The 14,705-nt window shown below is 41.0% G+C and overlaps 1 protein-coding gene across 2 annotated transcripts in view; it reads left to right on the forward strand.

The window, feature by feature from the left end:
* The first annotated feature begins 2,197 nt into the window (after nt 1-2,197).
* Nucleotides 2,198-14,705, forward strand: part of LOC101847532 — a 15,893-nt gene continuing 3,385 nt past the window's right edge. Inside the window, exons 1-3 of one of the 2 annotated variants that reach the window (XM_005109504.3) lie at nt 2,198-2,362; nt 10,579-10,710; nt 13,958-14,145. In XM_005109504.3, the coding sequence (XP_005109561.1) occupies nt 13,965-14,145 (181 nt within the window). In that variant the 5' untranslated portion in view covers nt 2,198-2,362; nt 10,579-10,710; nt 13,958-13,964. The remainder of the gene's footprint in view (nt 2,363-10,578; nt 10,711-13,957; nt 14,146-14,705) is intronic. The other variant, XM_005109505.3, reaches the window with a different exon arrangement.

The following is a 14,705-nucleotide window of genomic DNA, read 5'->3' on the forward strand; positions in this document are numbered from 1 at the left end:
AAACCTTCTTTCTTATCTAGATTTCAGTGCCTTAGTCGGGCAATCGCGCAGCGCAGGTAGCCCACGGTTCCGCTGCGAGAGAGTGCTCCTCTCAGGCGTGCGCTTTAGTTCCGGTATCCTCGGGCGCCACCCACAGAGCATCCTCCCTTACTTTTAATGTCCTTGGCCTAGCCACACTAAAGGACAGTTTTCCCCAGAGACCGTAAATACCGAGACGGTGCAATCCTTCTTCGGCCTTAGTGCATCGTCGGAGAATCGAGGTCAGCGACTGCGCGCGTCGCTCTGCGCATTAATGAGCTCACACAACACACGCAGTGGTACTATAACACGAGCTGTGGGATGACCAGTTGGCCCCATTTTAGTATATTATATAAATTCATGAAGACACGTTTTTAAATCTAGCCTCAATTGTTGTGGAAAAATATGAATACGTTAAGATAAATTGATACACACTGCTGTGCAAAGTTTAGGTTAAATTGATTCACCCATTAAAGAGATGTTTGAGGACAAGTTGCGCCACGAATTTTTGACAGCACAGTAAAGATCATCGTGCAGTCTGACGTTCATAAATACACTGACTCATAGTCCACTGTGTTGCATTTGCAGGAATCACCTTTGTTTTCAATTACGTTTGGTTCCTGGGGCATTTTCAGCTTTAGATTATGTCTACTGTGCGCTCTGTCACTCATCAAAGGTTAAAAATGCGGTTTTTTTAAAAGCAGCCTCAAACAAACCAACAAATTCCATAAGTTTAAAACGGGCTTTTTCAAGCCACCGTGACGACAATGTTCAAAGTGTTTCTGGCTGATGAGGGTAAGGTGCTTTGCATGGGAAGATGGTGGATCTTCCAATATCTCTGTACAGTAGCCTACTTGCAGACTACATCGTTAAGTTTCTTCAAAGTGTATCCACTTACGTCAGAAATCTCATTTTTAAGTGTATTGCATCTTTAATGTATTGCAAAATTTAACAAAATTAACAATGTATCTAGGTTTCCCGGAACTGCAACTATTGTTTGACTGAAATTCTTACTCGTTAGATTTTGATTAATGAAAAAGCTATCCACTACATCCCTGCAACTGCTTGAAGGCGTTGCGATCATAGTTTTGTCGGCCATTATCTGTTTCTTCAAACGAAAATGTAACTGTCGTGGGGGGGAGGGGAGGGTCTGAATTGTCAAGATGAGTCCACCTTTTCCTCTCATGGTGACTGAGAACAGATGTTCAAGTTCATCTTGATATCACTGTAAGTAATCCCCCTTTGCAGCTCACAATGTCTGCCACAAGACCTTGCAAAGCAGTGATGTGGATCCACTCACTGACTCATATTAATGCTTTTGCAACTTTCTTTTTGTCTTAAAATTCTGGGCCAAACTTCAAGAATTATCTTTCAACCACAGAAGTGTCAGCTGCAAAAATTCATGGTGCTGTGGTAGTTTTGACTTGGTTACGATATTCGACAGAGAATGACACAAGTGACCAAATGAAAACGTTGAAAAGATCATCAAAGTCATTACAGAAATCAGATATATCGATGTCAGACAAAGGATTAATTCAGAGTTACATATAGTGTCCCAAATTGAATTGCTTTTGATACACTGCCACTAATAAAAAGTACGTGCACAGCAAAACAAACCATTTGTCGTCCAAAACTTGACACACAGTTGGTTAACTTGGGTGCAACCCTGAATAAACTTAAGGCACTGTTTTTTTTTCATAGAAATTTTGAATAACTGCCCAGCTTGCAATATCATCTTGATGAGTGGGCCCTAGAAATTGTGGTAGGTAAACAAATTGTTTCTAATTCTTAATTAAGTGTGGAGGATCAAAGAGGACTGTGATTTTATCACCCTCATGATGAAAAAAAAAGGCTTTTCAGGGGTGAGACTTAGATTAGTGTTCTAAAACCGTCTGGTTGTATGGGCCTTGGTCACACGCAAACCTTCACCTTCAAACCAACATATTTCAAACTTTTAATGGCCTCTAACAATGGAACAACGAGCCGCACTTCCCGCACCAGGTGCGCGCTGATAAGGGAGCAGGTCAGCGGTTGACTGTCGGCTGACGCGCAGACATTCCCCCCGGGAGTTTCGTGAGCTCGCACGCTTTTCGCCGCATTGCTTTATCATAGTATTTATAATCATTGGTTTTCCCTGCGAATTATCGAAAGAGCGCGATGAAGTGGCCTAGCAGCTCGAGCAGTCAGTCGGTCAAGACTAGGCCTTCTAACTCATCTTCCGGGGTTTCGGATAGACCACTAAGACCAGCCCGCAAGCCAAAGTTGAGTGTTCTGTGGAGGCACCAGGAGCCTGCTTGTCTGAAAAACCGCGCTTTGAAAAAAATCATTCCACGAAAAAAACAAGGTAGAAATCTAGTCTGATCAAAGATCTGTGTTTGTTGATGAGTTCTACTTAATGAATAGGCCTTGACTCTGTCTCTAGATTCCAGTCAGTCTAACTGAAGTTCTTCTAAAGAGACGACGCTATGCTAATAAGGCTAGAGAGGTAAGATTGAAGAATACCGGACCAGCCGACTGACTTTGCCTAGATGTCTCAACCTTAGGAATTCATAATTTCCCCGTTTTTAATATCTCTCAATGGAGAATATTGAACCGGTAGATCTATTCATTAATATTTCGTCAGGGGGGAGACCCCCCTGAACCCCCCCTCCCCCCTCCTCCGCCTCCGCCCCATCCACCCGCCCCACTTTCTCACGCAATAATGTACGAGTGGTCCGGTATTCTTCAATCTTCCCGGACTGACTTTGCCTAGATTTAGATCTATGTCTCAACCTTAGGAATTCATGATTTTCCCCAGTTTTTAATATCTCTCAATGGAGAATCTCGGACCTGTAGATCTATTCATTAATAATTTGTCAGGGGGGAGATCCTCTGAACCCCCCCACCCCCTCCTTCACCCGCCGCACCCACCCCACATTCTCGCGCAATAATGTACACGAGTAGTCCGGTATTCTTCAATGTTCCCGTCAGTCCGCTGGTCCGGTATTCTTCAATCTTACCCTGAATGATTTAATGATTAGATCTACCGGTCCGAGATTCTCCATTGAGAGATAAAAACAGAGGAAAATCATGAATTCCAAAGGTTGAGACATATAGAAATCTAGTATAGAGGCAAAGTCAGTCCGCTGGTCCGGTATTCTTCAATCTTACCTAGATTCTAGATTTTAATTTGGCCGGCACTATTTCTCCGAACGTTCGGGAAAATAAAGCTGGGCACTATTTCTCTGAACACTCTGAAATCACATCCTTTCCCGCAAATTTTGGATAATTTTCCGGAAGAGGCTAGCCGTACTTAATAAAAGTACGACTAGACTGGCAGTCTAGCCGTACTTATTCTTAATATTTATGATGGCTAGACTGACCATTAAAAAAAAAATCGCAGTGGCTATTTTTACGGCGAGCCGTAAAGATAGCCTCCCAGGCTATTTTTACGGCGTGCCATAAAGATAGCCTCCCAGTGAGTCCCAGGCTATTTTTACGGCAATCCTCGAAAAGCGACCCTACTCCGCCTCTCATGTACGCGACATGCCTCAATGTATTAGATCTAGGCCTATAGGAGGGGCCGTTCAAAATATAAACTTACACCTCAGATGGGAAAGGGTGTCTTTGACTTCTGTAAGAAAAGTGTAAGATTGGTGGGTGGGGAGGTTAACCAAATATGACACTTCTGTGAGATGAACGTTTTGCTCATGACTGTGAAAAAAAGGTAAAAGAAAAAGTGGATAAATGCCAGTAACAATAAAAGACACAGATCTGCATGATCACTGCAGATCCCCGTATTCCTAGTACAGCAAAAATGTACTTCTCAATAGTACGGGGAAAAGAGTCTCCATCCCTCCCTCCCTCCCCCCCCCCCTCTCTCTCTCTCTCTCTCTCTCTCTCTCTCTCCCTCTCTCTCTCCCTCCCTCCCTCCCTCCCTCTCATATTATTACTGTCCATTTTTACGGGGAACAGCTCACCCCAAGGGTGATTCTTTTTCCGATTCATATAAATTTAGGAAAAAAAATTATTCGGGCATAAGAAATAATGAAGAAAGTAAATTTTGATAAGTCGAAAAATATGAAAGTTGCCACGGAATGGAAACAGCATCAACATGCAAAACAATGAAACAATAATTTTAAAAAATCGAAAGCTTCTTACTCTCTAACAAAATTGCATGGACATTGGTGGAATGGTAGATACTGATACTATGGTCAATCGTACTGAGCAAAATTTTGATATTTGAGTGTAAAAAAAATATATATGTTTAAATGTGTTCCCGTACCCTGAAATTGCATCACAATAATTAATAAATGGAAGAGGCTAGCCGTACTTAATGACGGCTAGACTGGCAGTCTAGCCGTACTTTTTAAGTACGGCTAGACTCACAGTCTAGCAGTACTTATTCTTAATATGATGGCTAGACTGACCATTTACAAAAAATAGGCCTACTGAATTGTAAATATACATTTTTAGTGTGCAGTACCTAAAGTATTTGTATTTGAGACAAAACCATGTGCCTTAATGACAGTGCATGTATTTTAAACCTCCTGTTTTCTAATGTTAATAGGGCCTAAGATAAGTCTTGTACGGCTAGACTTCTTGTCTAGCCGTACTTAAGTACGGGTAGACAGCCAGGCTAGCCGTACTTAAGGACGGCTAGACTGTCAGGCTAGCCGTACTTAATATTGATGGCTGAATTGTAAATGAATTTTTTAGTTTGCAATGCCCAAAGTATTTGTATTTCAGTCAAAACCAAAAGGTGCCTTACTGACTTGCATGTATTTGGACCTGAATAATTACTAGATCTAGATCTAATGAGACCTGTGTACTTAACAGGCTTGAGTCGATTGGGCCAAACCTAGATCTAAGTACGGCTAGACTGGCAGTCTAGCCGTACTTAAGTACAGCTAGACTCTCAGTCTAGCCGTACTTAAGTACGGTTAGCCACTTCGTTAATAAATTAATCATTGTGAACACACACAAAAATAATTTTACACCTCTATCAAAAATCTGCTCAGTGCAAAGGAAGGAGGAACATTTTAAAGGCATTCCCAAGGCGAAAAGTGTTAACTCCAAAATGGCCGCTCTTCTTGTGGGTGTGGTACATGTTGTGATGTCGGTGAATGAGATGATGATGCTGGCAGTGGCAGTGATGATGGTAATGATAATGACGAGGAGGTGATGGGGGTGGTGATGATAAAGAGAGATCATGATGATGGTGGGGAGAAGAAGGAAGAGGTGGTGGTGGAGGAAGGGAGAAGGAAGATGAAGAAGAGAATAGAATGATGGTGAAGAGGAGGAAATGGAAAACCTATGGGGCTGTTCAAATATAATCTTACACTTTTGGGGACTTTTTTAAAACAAAAAACCCAAAAATACCACTTTTCTCACATTTGCCTCCAATCCCCACCTACACCAATTTAATATTTGGTACTTTTTCCGATCTTCAACTTCCATTATTATTTTAAAGATACCTGTACTAGATCTATCCATGGCTTTTTTTAACCAGCTTGTAACAACAACAAAAATCATTTCAGTTAATACAATTTAATCAAACCATATGGACTAGAAAGAACGCATATATATATGTGGAAGACATTGAGAATCTTGTCAATGCAATAGGTATGTGCCTTACAAATAAAAGAAATCAAGACAAAAGATCATCAAAACAGTTGCAAAGTTACAAAGAAACATTAAGAAATTAGATATCCACCTACAGAATTTTCATCATAATTTTAAAAAAAACAACCAACCAACAACGGGGATCTGCAGTGATCATGCAGATCTGGGTCTTGTTATTGGCATTTATCCACTTTTTCTTTTACCTTTTCTTCTCAGTCATGAGCAAAACGTTCATCTCACAGAAGTGTCATATTTGGTTAAAAACCTCCCCACCCACCAATCTTACACTTTTCTTACAGAAGCCAAAGACACCCTTTCCCCTCTGAGGTGTAAGTTTATATTTTGAACGGCCCCTCCTATAGGCCTAGATCTAATACATTGAGGCATGTCGCGTACATGAGAGGCGGAGTAGGGTCGCTTTTCGAGGATCGCCATAAAAATAGCCTGGGACTCACTGGAAGGCTATCTTTACGGCATGCCGTAAAAATAGCCACTGCGAAAAAAAATAGGCCTACTGAATTGTAAATATAAATTTTTAGTGAGCAGTACCTAAAGAATTTGTATTTGAGACGAAACCAGGTGCTTTAATGACAGTGAATGTATTTTAAACCTCCTGTTTTTTAATGTTAATAGAGGGCCTAAGATAAGTACGGATAGACTGGCAGTCTAGCCGTACTTAATATTGATGGCTGAATTGTAAATGAAATTTTTTGCTTGCAATGCCTAAAGTATTTGTATTTCAGACAAAACCAAAAGGTGCCTTACTGACTTGCATGTATTTGGACCTGAATAATTACTAGATCTAGATCTAAAGAGACCTGTGTACTTAACAGGCTTGAGTCGATAGGGCCAAACCTAGATCTAAGTACGGCTAGACTCAGTCTAGCCGTACTTTAAGTACGGCGGCTAGCCACTTCGTAATATAAATAGATCTATTAATTATATTATAGGCCTACCAAAGATTGTTTGTTAACAAATCGGTCCAAAAAATGTCCGTACATGTATTTATAATAATAAAAAAATGCTACAGTTCCAAACAGTTTTTCGCTACAGTTATATGATGTGTTGCCTATATGAAGGGTGCTGCTCTTTTAAACTTAATGTGTTGTGTTCACTCGTGTGCTGTCTAGATCTTGATCTAGATCTATGGGAGGGTTATTGATAACATAGAACTAGCATCTCTGCATTTGTCGAGGCCGCGACCAATCAATCGTGGCTCGATTTTTTGATCCCCGAATGGGGGATAAAAGTCAAATAAAACAAAGGCCATCTTTATTAGGACTCGAGTCCGAATAACATTTTTTCATTATTCGGACTCGAGTCCGAATAAAAAAATTTCTTATTCGGACTCGAGTGTATACAGACCCGGTAACCGGGAACAAAATCACAAAGTATACAGACCTGGTAGGGGAACTCTTTTGTGATTTTGGAAAGTTTCAGCGCCCTCTTGGTTCAGGGTAGACCAAGGTTCTTCTAGATCTATGGCATAGGTCTAGATCTAGACAGACAGACATAAATCATTGATCTAGTTTCGAGGCTAGCCTAGATCTAAATCTAGATCTAAATGAAGATTGCGGATGTCTTTCCGATGAACGATCGTTTTTCCTCTGTTTTGGAGTTGGAGGAATCACAATTTGAAGAAAAGAACAATGTCATAATTTCAATCGAGCTGTCATCCTCTCTCTCTCTCTCTCTCTCTCTCTCTCTCTCTCTCCCTCCCTCCCTCCCTCTCTCTCTCCCTCCCTCCTTCCCTCCCTCCCTCCCTCTCTCTCTCTCTCTCTCTCTCTCTCTCTCTCTCTCTCTCTCTCTCTCTCTCTCCCTCTCACTCCGTGTATCGCTCGCATTCTTTTTTTTCTTTGTTTGTCTCTGTCTTTCTTTCTCCCCACCTATTTCCCACTCTATCTTTCTCTCGTTCCCTCCTGCCAACTTGTGTATGTCATACATTTTGCTAGGATAGCACTTCCCCCTGCTCACACACACACACGCACACACACACACACACACACACACACACACACACACACACACACACACACACACACACACACACACACATACACACACTACCGGCAGGTCTGGGCGCTGAAACTTTCCAAAATCACAAAAGAGTTCCCCTACTGGGTCCGTATACTTCGTGACTTAGTTCCCGGTTACCGGGTCTGTATACACTTCGTAGAAAAAAATGTTATTCGGACTCGGGTCCGGAAAAAAGGAAGTGTCTTCGTTCTATAGATCTAACGTTCAGTGCTTCCAATTTTCCGCCATTTTTTAGTTTCCCCCACACCTTTTCTGCCGATCCGATGCCCGCCGCCTCATTGATATGCCCCCCCCCCCCCCCACCCCCCATGTTTCCCACTTTCTTTGTTGTAGAAAAAGGTAAAATTGAAGATTAGCAGACCACCTGGCACCTGCATATCATGAGCTGTGTAAAAAAAAAAGACGTTCAAATACACAAACCTGTGTCATCTCGATTGTTTACCAAGAAAAAGTTGTGTTGCTCTGTAGAGCTGAGCATACGGCAACTTTTGATTCCATAGACCAGCGCACAATTCATTACGTACATCTACGTCAAGACTAGCTTATTATTGTAATAATGATCAGTTGCCGGGGGGAAAAAGACTGACTCATATGCGACGTTCAACGCCCGGACCGATAGTGCCCCCCCCACCCCCCCACCCCCCCCCCACCCCAGACACGCACACAGCCACACGTGTGCCGGCCGCCCATCCGACCCCGACACACGCTAACGAGCCATCTTTAATTGCTTCTGAAAACCTCTTGCCAAATAAACATTTATTAGAAACGCTATAACTTTTCAGGCCAGCCTCAAATTCATCATAAGATAAAAACTCGGCTCCTGCTCAAAACGCCATTTTGCGGGAAGTGATCCCGGTCTCTACCCAGCCTGAGGCGAGTCACGAGTGAGGCAGGACAGGAAGCCGGAGTCACGAGTCACAGGAAGTCGGAAGTGATGTCATGCTGGACAAGAATCAGAGTCCGAATAACGTTACATACATACATACATACATGGAGGGGATTTTTTTAACGAAGGATTTTAGTTTTTGCTGGGTGACTAAATGCAAAATAGGTTACTGCCAAGGTTAAGCAGTCTTGTTTTCTTGCAGCACCTTTTGGAGAAGTATAGTCCGGGAACGTTGCCCCAACCTGAATATTCAGACATCTCTAGCTCTAGAAATTGAATTCGATGCTAAAAAAGCTTCTTCCCTGTCCTCGTAGAATGGCAGAATAAAAGGATGACGCCTAAATCTTGCAAATAAAAAAAAAATCTCGAGATCAGAAACTGTTCGGAGAAATAGAGTTGAACTTCATTTTCCCGAACATTCGTAGAAATAGTCACTTCGTTATAATAAAATGAGGCTATTCGGACTCAAATTCCAGTGCGCGTGGGCAATCACCGGTTCTACCGTAAGCGAGGTCTATACTGGAGTCCGAATAGTCAGACTTTAAACTACTGGTAGGCTATTACACTGCGTTTCACGACTACAAAGGTCAAATAAAATTCAAGTCAGTCCACTTGTAAGACAGCCCCCACCCTCCCCTTTCTCTCCAGGCCCTCTCTCTCCCTCTCCCTCTCTCTCTCTCTCTCTCTCTCTCTCTCTCTCTCTCTCTCTCTCTCTCTCTTTCTCTCCCTCCCTTTCTCTTCCTCTCTTTCTTTCTCTTACTTTTTCTCTCTCCATCTTACTTCCCCACGCCCACCCCACCAGCGTATAGATTCTAGCTATTCCCACCCATACCGTAGGCCACTGCCCGGCCCTACTCAATATTCCTTTGTAAAGAAAAGACCACAGTTCGCACTGGGTCACCACGGTCGGCACTCCTATTTGTTGTAAGTTCCTTGGCAAGATCGTAGAAACCGAGGAAGGCCAAGGTCGAATTGCTTTGCTTCACATCCGGTACACCTCGTGATTGTGCACGCGCATTGGAGTTTGAGTCCGAATAGCCGCGGCCATAATAAAAGTTAACACATCATAGGCCTACCTCAATTATTTCTCAATGTAATCACCATCTCACAGGACGCTTTTTTGCCATCGCTGGATCAGGGAGAAATTACCCTCCATGAAGAATTTTTCATCAATCTTTCATGGCTTCCACAAGGTCTTCGTCGTCGGTGAATCGCTGTCCAGAAATATGGCGTTTCATTGGTCCAAAAAGGTGATAATCTGACAGGGCCAAGTCAGGACTGTGAGGGGGGAGTGGCAGAACTTCCCAGCCGAACCTTTGGATCCAGTCTTTCGTAGCGTTTGCGGTGTGTGGCGTTGCGTTGTCATGCTGCAAAATGACCCCGCCGGACAACTGGCCTGGTCTTTTTCGGTGCACAACCTCTCTCAACTTATCAAGAACTGGCAGTATCTGTTAACATTATAACAGTTTGTCCTGGTTCCAGAATGTAAAGAAGCAGAACACCCTTAGCATCACAGAAAACCGTGGCCACAAGTTTCTTCACCGATGGCTGAACTTTAAACTTTTTGTGGGGAGGTGAACCATTGAATCTTTCTTCATCTCAGGGGTCATGTGGTGTATCCAAATCTCATCACCTGTTATTTTTATAATGCTTCTCAGGAATCCTCCATCGTATTGTTGGAGGTCTCCAGATGCGTTCATGACTCCCGTGATGGCTTGGCTACGACGATTCAAGAAAGTCTGAGATACTTCAACACATTGTGTTTTGTCGTCAGCTGTCCGCTCTCTTGGGACCTATTGAGCACAGACCTTTCGATAGTGCAGCTCATCAAACTATCCTATGGACAGTTGACTTTGAAATGTTTAGTGACTCGGAAATTTCGCGAATTTTTAGTCTCACATTTTTTTTTAAACATCCAGGGGAGGAAATAGCTAGTGGGTGTTTGTGCAAGTGATTGTCCTGTACTGGTATCTGTTAGAGCTGGTTCGACTGCATTTTACTAAAGCAATTTAACAATTAAATCTCTTCCTCAGCACAGGTAATATAAAAACCACGTTGTTGGCTGTGTGAAAGAAGGACAATGGTGAATTTTGAGTGATGAACTTGACACCTGACACTTGACTGCTTCTAGCTGGAAACCATAGCTTTTGTTCACCTTTCTCAAGGTTAGTTTTCTCAAGTTTAGCATATTGGTATTTTAGTTTCTCCCTCTATAATTCACTCAGTACCAATACCAACCATGAACATGACGTCATTTTGATTTTTTCCCTGTGAAGTTGTATTTTGTTTGTTTTGCTCAAAACAATAAGTTTGTACGCTTTTGTTGATTTTCTTTGATTGCAACTCATTCAGCATCAGTTACCAGATGGCAATGGTGAAATGGTATTAAATGTTTTATATTTCTTCCATAAACACAAAATTAAGATTGAAGAATTTGAGCTGTTTCAGCTCTGCCTACAATGACCAACCCATGCAGAAAGGGATGACTATTAGTAAACAACGTTTACATAAGGCTCTATGCCATTATGAAAAAAAGGTCTGAGTGCTAGTCAGTCAAAAAGTAGAAAGAACACGGACGTAAAAAAATATACATTTTTGAAATAAAAAAGATTGACAGTGTTCATGTTCTTAAAGAAAGCCAAAAAAGCGTAAAATATATGAATTAAATTATTTAAGACCACTTGCTCTTACATCCATTGCTTTCAAGTGCCTTGAAAAATTGATCCTTTCAAATATTCTAGGTTGTGTTCATGAAAATTTAGATACATTCCAGTTTGCATACAAACAAGAGAGGAACGTAGAACATGCTGTACTTGTTTTTGTGACTCCATACTGAAACTCCTTGAAACGGCTAAAACGTATACGAGGGTACCTTTTGTTTGTTTTTCCATAACATAGCAGCATGTGTCCTGGAATTCTTGACAGGCTGACCACAATATGTTAAGCTTAATAACACAAAATCTGATGCAATCCTTTGTAACACCTGCGGTCCTCAGGGGTGTGTTTTGTCTCCAGTTTTGTATACAATATATACCAGCGATCATAGTTCAAGTAAATATAAAGCAACACGCTTAATTGATTAAGTTTGCAGATGACTCCGCTGTTATTAGATTTCGAAGAAATTAAATATGTATGTTTTTTAAATGATGCCTTTAAAATTTTCTAAAAGTGAACCTCTCAAAAACAAAGGAAATTATTTTTTTGATTTTTGAAGGGAGAAAGCAACAATCACACCACTCGTAATTGAACAAGAAACAATTGAAATAACGGATTCATACAGATATCTTGGTCTTACAATCGACAACAAATTTAACATGACAAAATTTATGTAAACCACAAGTCGATCAGAAGGGCATCAGGAACAATTGGTAGAGACCTAACCTAAGTAACTTTGAATATCTGCACAAAACAAACATTTTAAAAAAGGCAGAAATAATGCTAAGTGACCATAGCCTCCCACTGACATCGGAATTTTAATTATCGACCCCGTAGTAAACGATACATTTCCAAAAGAGCAAGAACAGACAAATAGAAATTCTTTTGTACCTACTGAGCACACAGTGAACGTCTAGTGCCTTTGTAAACGATCAAGACAAATTTCTCCCTGCGAGATGAATAAAGATTGTCATTGTCATTGTCAAGTGTGTTTTAAAATGGGTTTTGTAAATTCTCAGTAGTTTCTATTTCTCTCAATTTTTGTGGGAGGATGTTCCTGGTTTTAGGGCCAGCAAATGCAAAAGATCTTTCACTAAATGACTTGGATTTCAACCTGGGTAACCTTTATTTAGTGGTGTTATTTGATGGCTCCCGTTGTGTTGATGGTTTGGGGATCAACAATTCTTTTAAAGATGGTGGTGCTTTACTGTTTAAAAATTCTGGGATATAATACAGTGGAGTCCACTTATAATGAAAATAATGAGCAGTCTGTTATAAAGACACTATTCTGAAACCCCATTTTTCCCCCATCTTTATCTTTGTCAATAAAATACTGCTATAGCGCAATCAGACAACTCGCAAGTCAGTTATTGTGGAATATTGCTGCTGCTGTGCGCAGCGCATAGGCCAATTATACATAATGTAAAACCTCGTAATTTGGGAAACTTGTTCGTGAACTTGCGAAACAAAGAATGGGAGAGTCCACGTGTGTTTACAATGAAGGCCGGAGCGAATGAGTAGGGAGTGTGTGGCCTGCGCAGACAAGCAGAAGGAATTGCATGATAGGCCAACTTAGTCTAGCTTATCTAGGCCTACCATGCCTCTCACTTTTCCAATGCAGGGATGGAGAGGTCATAGTGATTTGATGGGTGGAGCGAATGTGTGACGCGCGCAAGCAGATGGAACGCTCGACAAGGTGTGGTGTGTTGGAGAACAACACAGCGGGCGAGTTAGCCTTGAGACCTATCTTTCTAATCGCCAACGCTGAGCTGTCAATAATGCAAGCGCTAGATAGAGAAAGAAACCTGATTCGATTTTTGATCAAGTATGACCTAGAGATCATATGGAAACAAAATCATCTTCAGGGGGCGATAGCACAAAAAAATAAACAGAACACCAAACTTATAGATTAGGCCTACTTTATACTTTATTATTTCCATTGAATTTATCACTGGATCCCTTATAATGAGAATCCTGCTATAACGGACATGTCGCTCCAGTCCCCTCCCTCTCGTTATAACAGGATTCCACTGTAGAGTAAACTTGCTTTTCAGAAAAATTCAAAGTGCTTTCTTCTGCATGTTTTAAAAAATGCTGTATTTCTATATTTCTAGTTCTTTTACCTTTATGTGAAGAGATTTACTGGTATGTTACCCAATATATTATATATACACACGCACACATATATAACTGTTTTGTCCACCAACAGATATCACTGTGGTCTTTTTGCAGATTGATATTTTTGTCCCCAAAACTCTTAAATTGAGTCATTTTATGAAACCCGACATGACATAAGTGTAAATTCACCTGTCAAAGATAACTTGCTTAGTTTGATTTAGTTTACCCCCCTTTCCCCTACAGAGTGAAATCTTAAGTTACGGGGTTGTTGTTTTTTTCTGTAATCCATTGCTTCACTAGGTACCTGGACCCATTATTGCATGTGTCCTCGCCCTTGGTCATTCTGCTTCTCTGTATAGCCTCATTTTCAGTTTTCATTTATTTCTTCTTGTTCAAAACTGTTCTTAACTTCTTCTCCTACCTCCCCCCACCACTGTCCCTTGTACCCAACCACGCCACCATTCAGGCAGTAAGTCAGTTATTATTTTTGACCCAGGAACTAATGGTGTGGCTGTTGTCACTACTAACATGCAGGCCTGATGTAACTGTTGAATCACTGGAGTAGAATTTTAAAGTTGAACTTCACATGACGCGAGACGATTTCCCGAGGTTCCTTTTAATTTTTGCATTTTCCCGTAGAGACAATATGGCTGCCGATATCGATGCGGGACTGCTAATATCATTAGTGAAAGGGAGACCACCTCTGTGGAACAAGCTTCATGAAGATTATAAAAGCCGAGTGTGTACTTCCCAAGGCTGGAAAGAAGTCTGTCGTGGACTCAACCAGGGCTATGACAGATTGTCCTTCATAAATAAGACTAAATACGGTATGTGTATTCTTATTTTGTCTTTTTTAAAATACCACTCTTTTACCAAGTTTTGATAAAAAGACTTAATTAGATTTGAACTTAGAAATGCTTTGAAAAAAACTGGTTCTGAATTTTTTTTTTCATTTCTATTAATTGCTGACTGGATTCAAGATGTACATTTTTTATGTACTAATATTGATGGAAGTATAAAAAAATTCAATTTTTTTTTTACATGAGTACGACTGAGATGGGTAGTGACACTCTTGTTAAACCTTTTTCTGGATGGTACAAAGTATGTTGATATAAGTTTACAAAGTGAACTTCTAAATGTCTTTTTTTCTAGCTTGCTGACATCTTCTCAGTTGTTAAGTTTGGAGATTCTGTTGGACTGTTGGTTATGAAGATATCGCATATGCAAGGTCTTAAATTCATGTTTGAATTCTGCTAGGGTCTGAACAGAATACTTCCCTTCCTTCTCATACCATCTCTCACTCTTTCATCTCTCTCTCTCTCTCTCTCTTTCTCTTTCTCTCTCTCTCTCTCTCTCTCTCTCTCTCTCTCTCTCTCTCTCTCTCTCT

This window comes from Aplysia californica, unplaced genomic scaffold (genome assembly GCF_000002075.1).
Source record: "Aplysia californica isolate F4 #8 unplaced genomic scaffold, AplCal3.0 scaffold00784, whole genome shotgun sequence".
NCBI classification, from domain to species: domain Eukaryota; kingdom Metazoa; phylum Mollusca; class Gastropoda; order Aplysiida; family Aplysiidae; genus Aplysia; species Aplysia californica.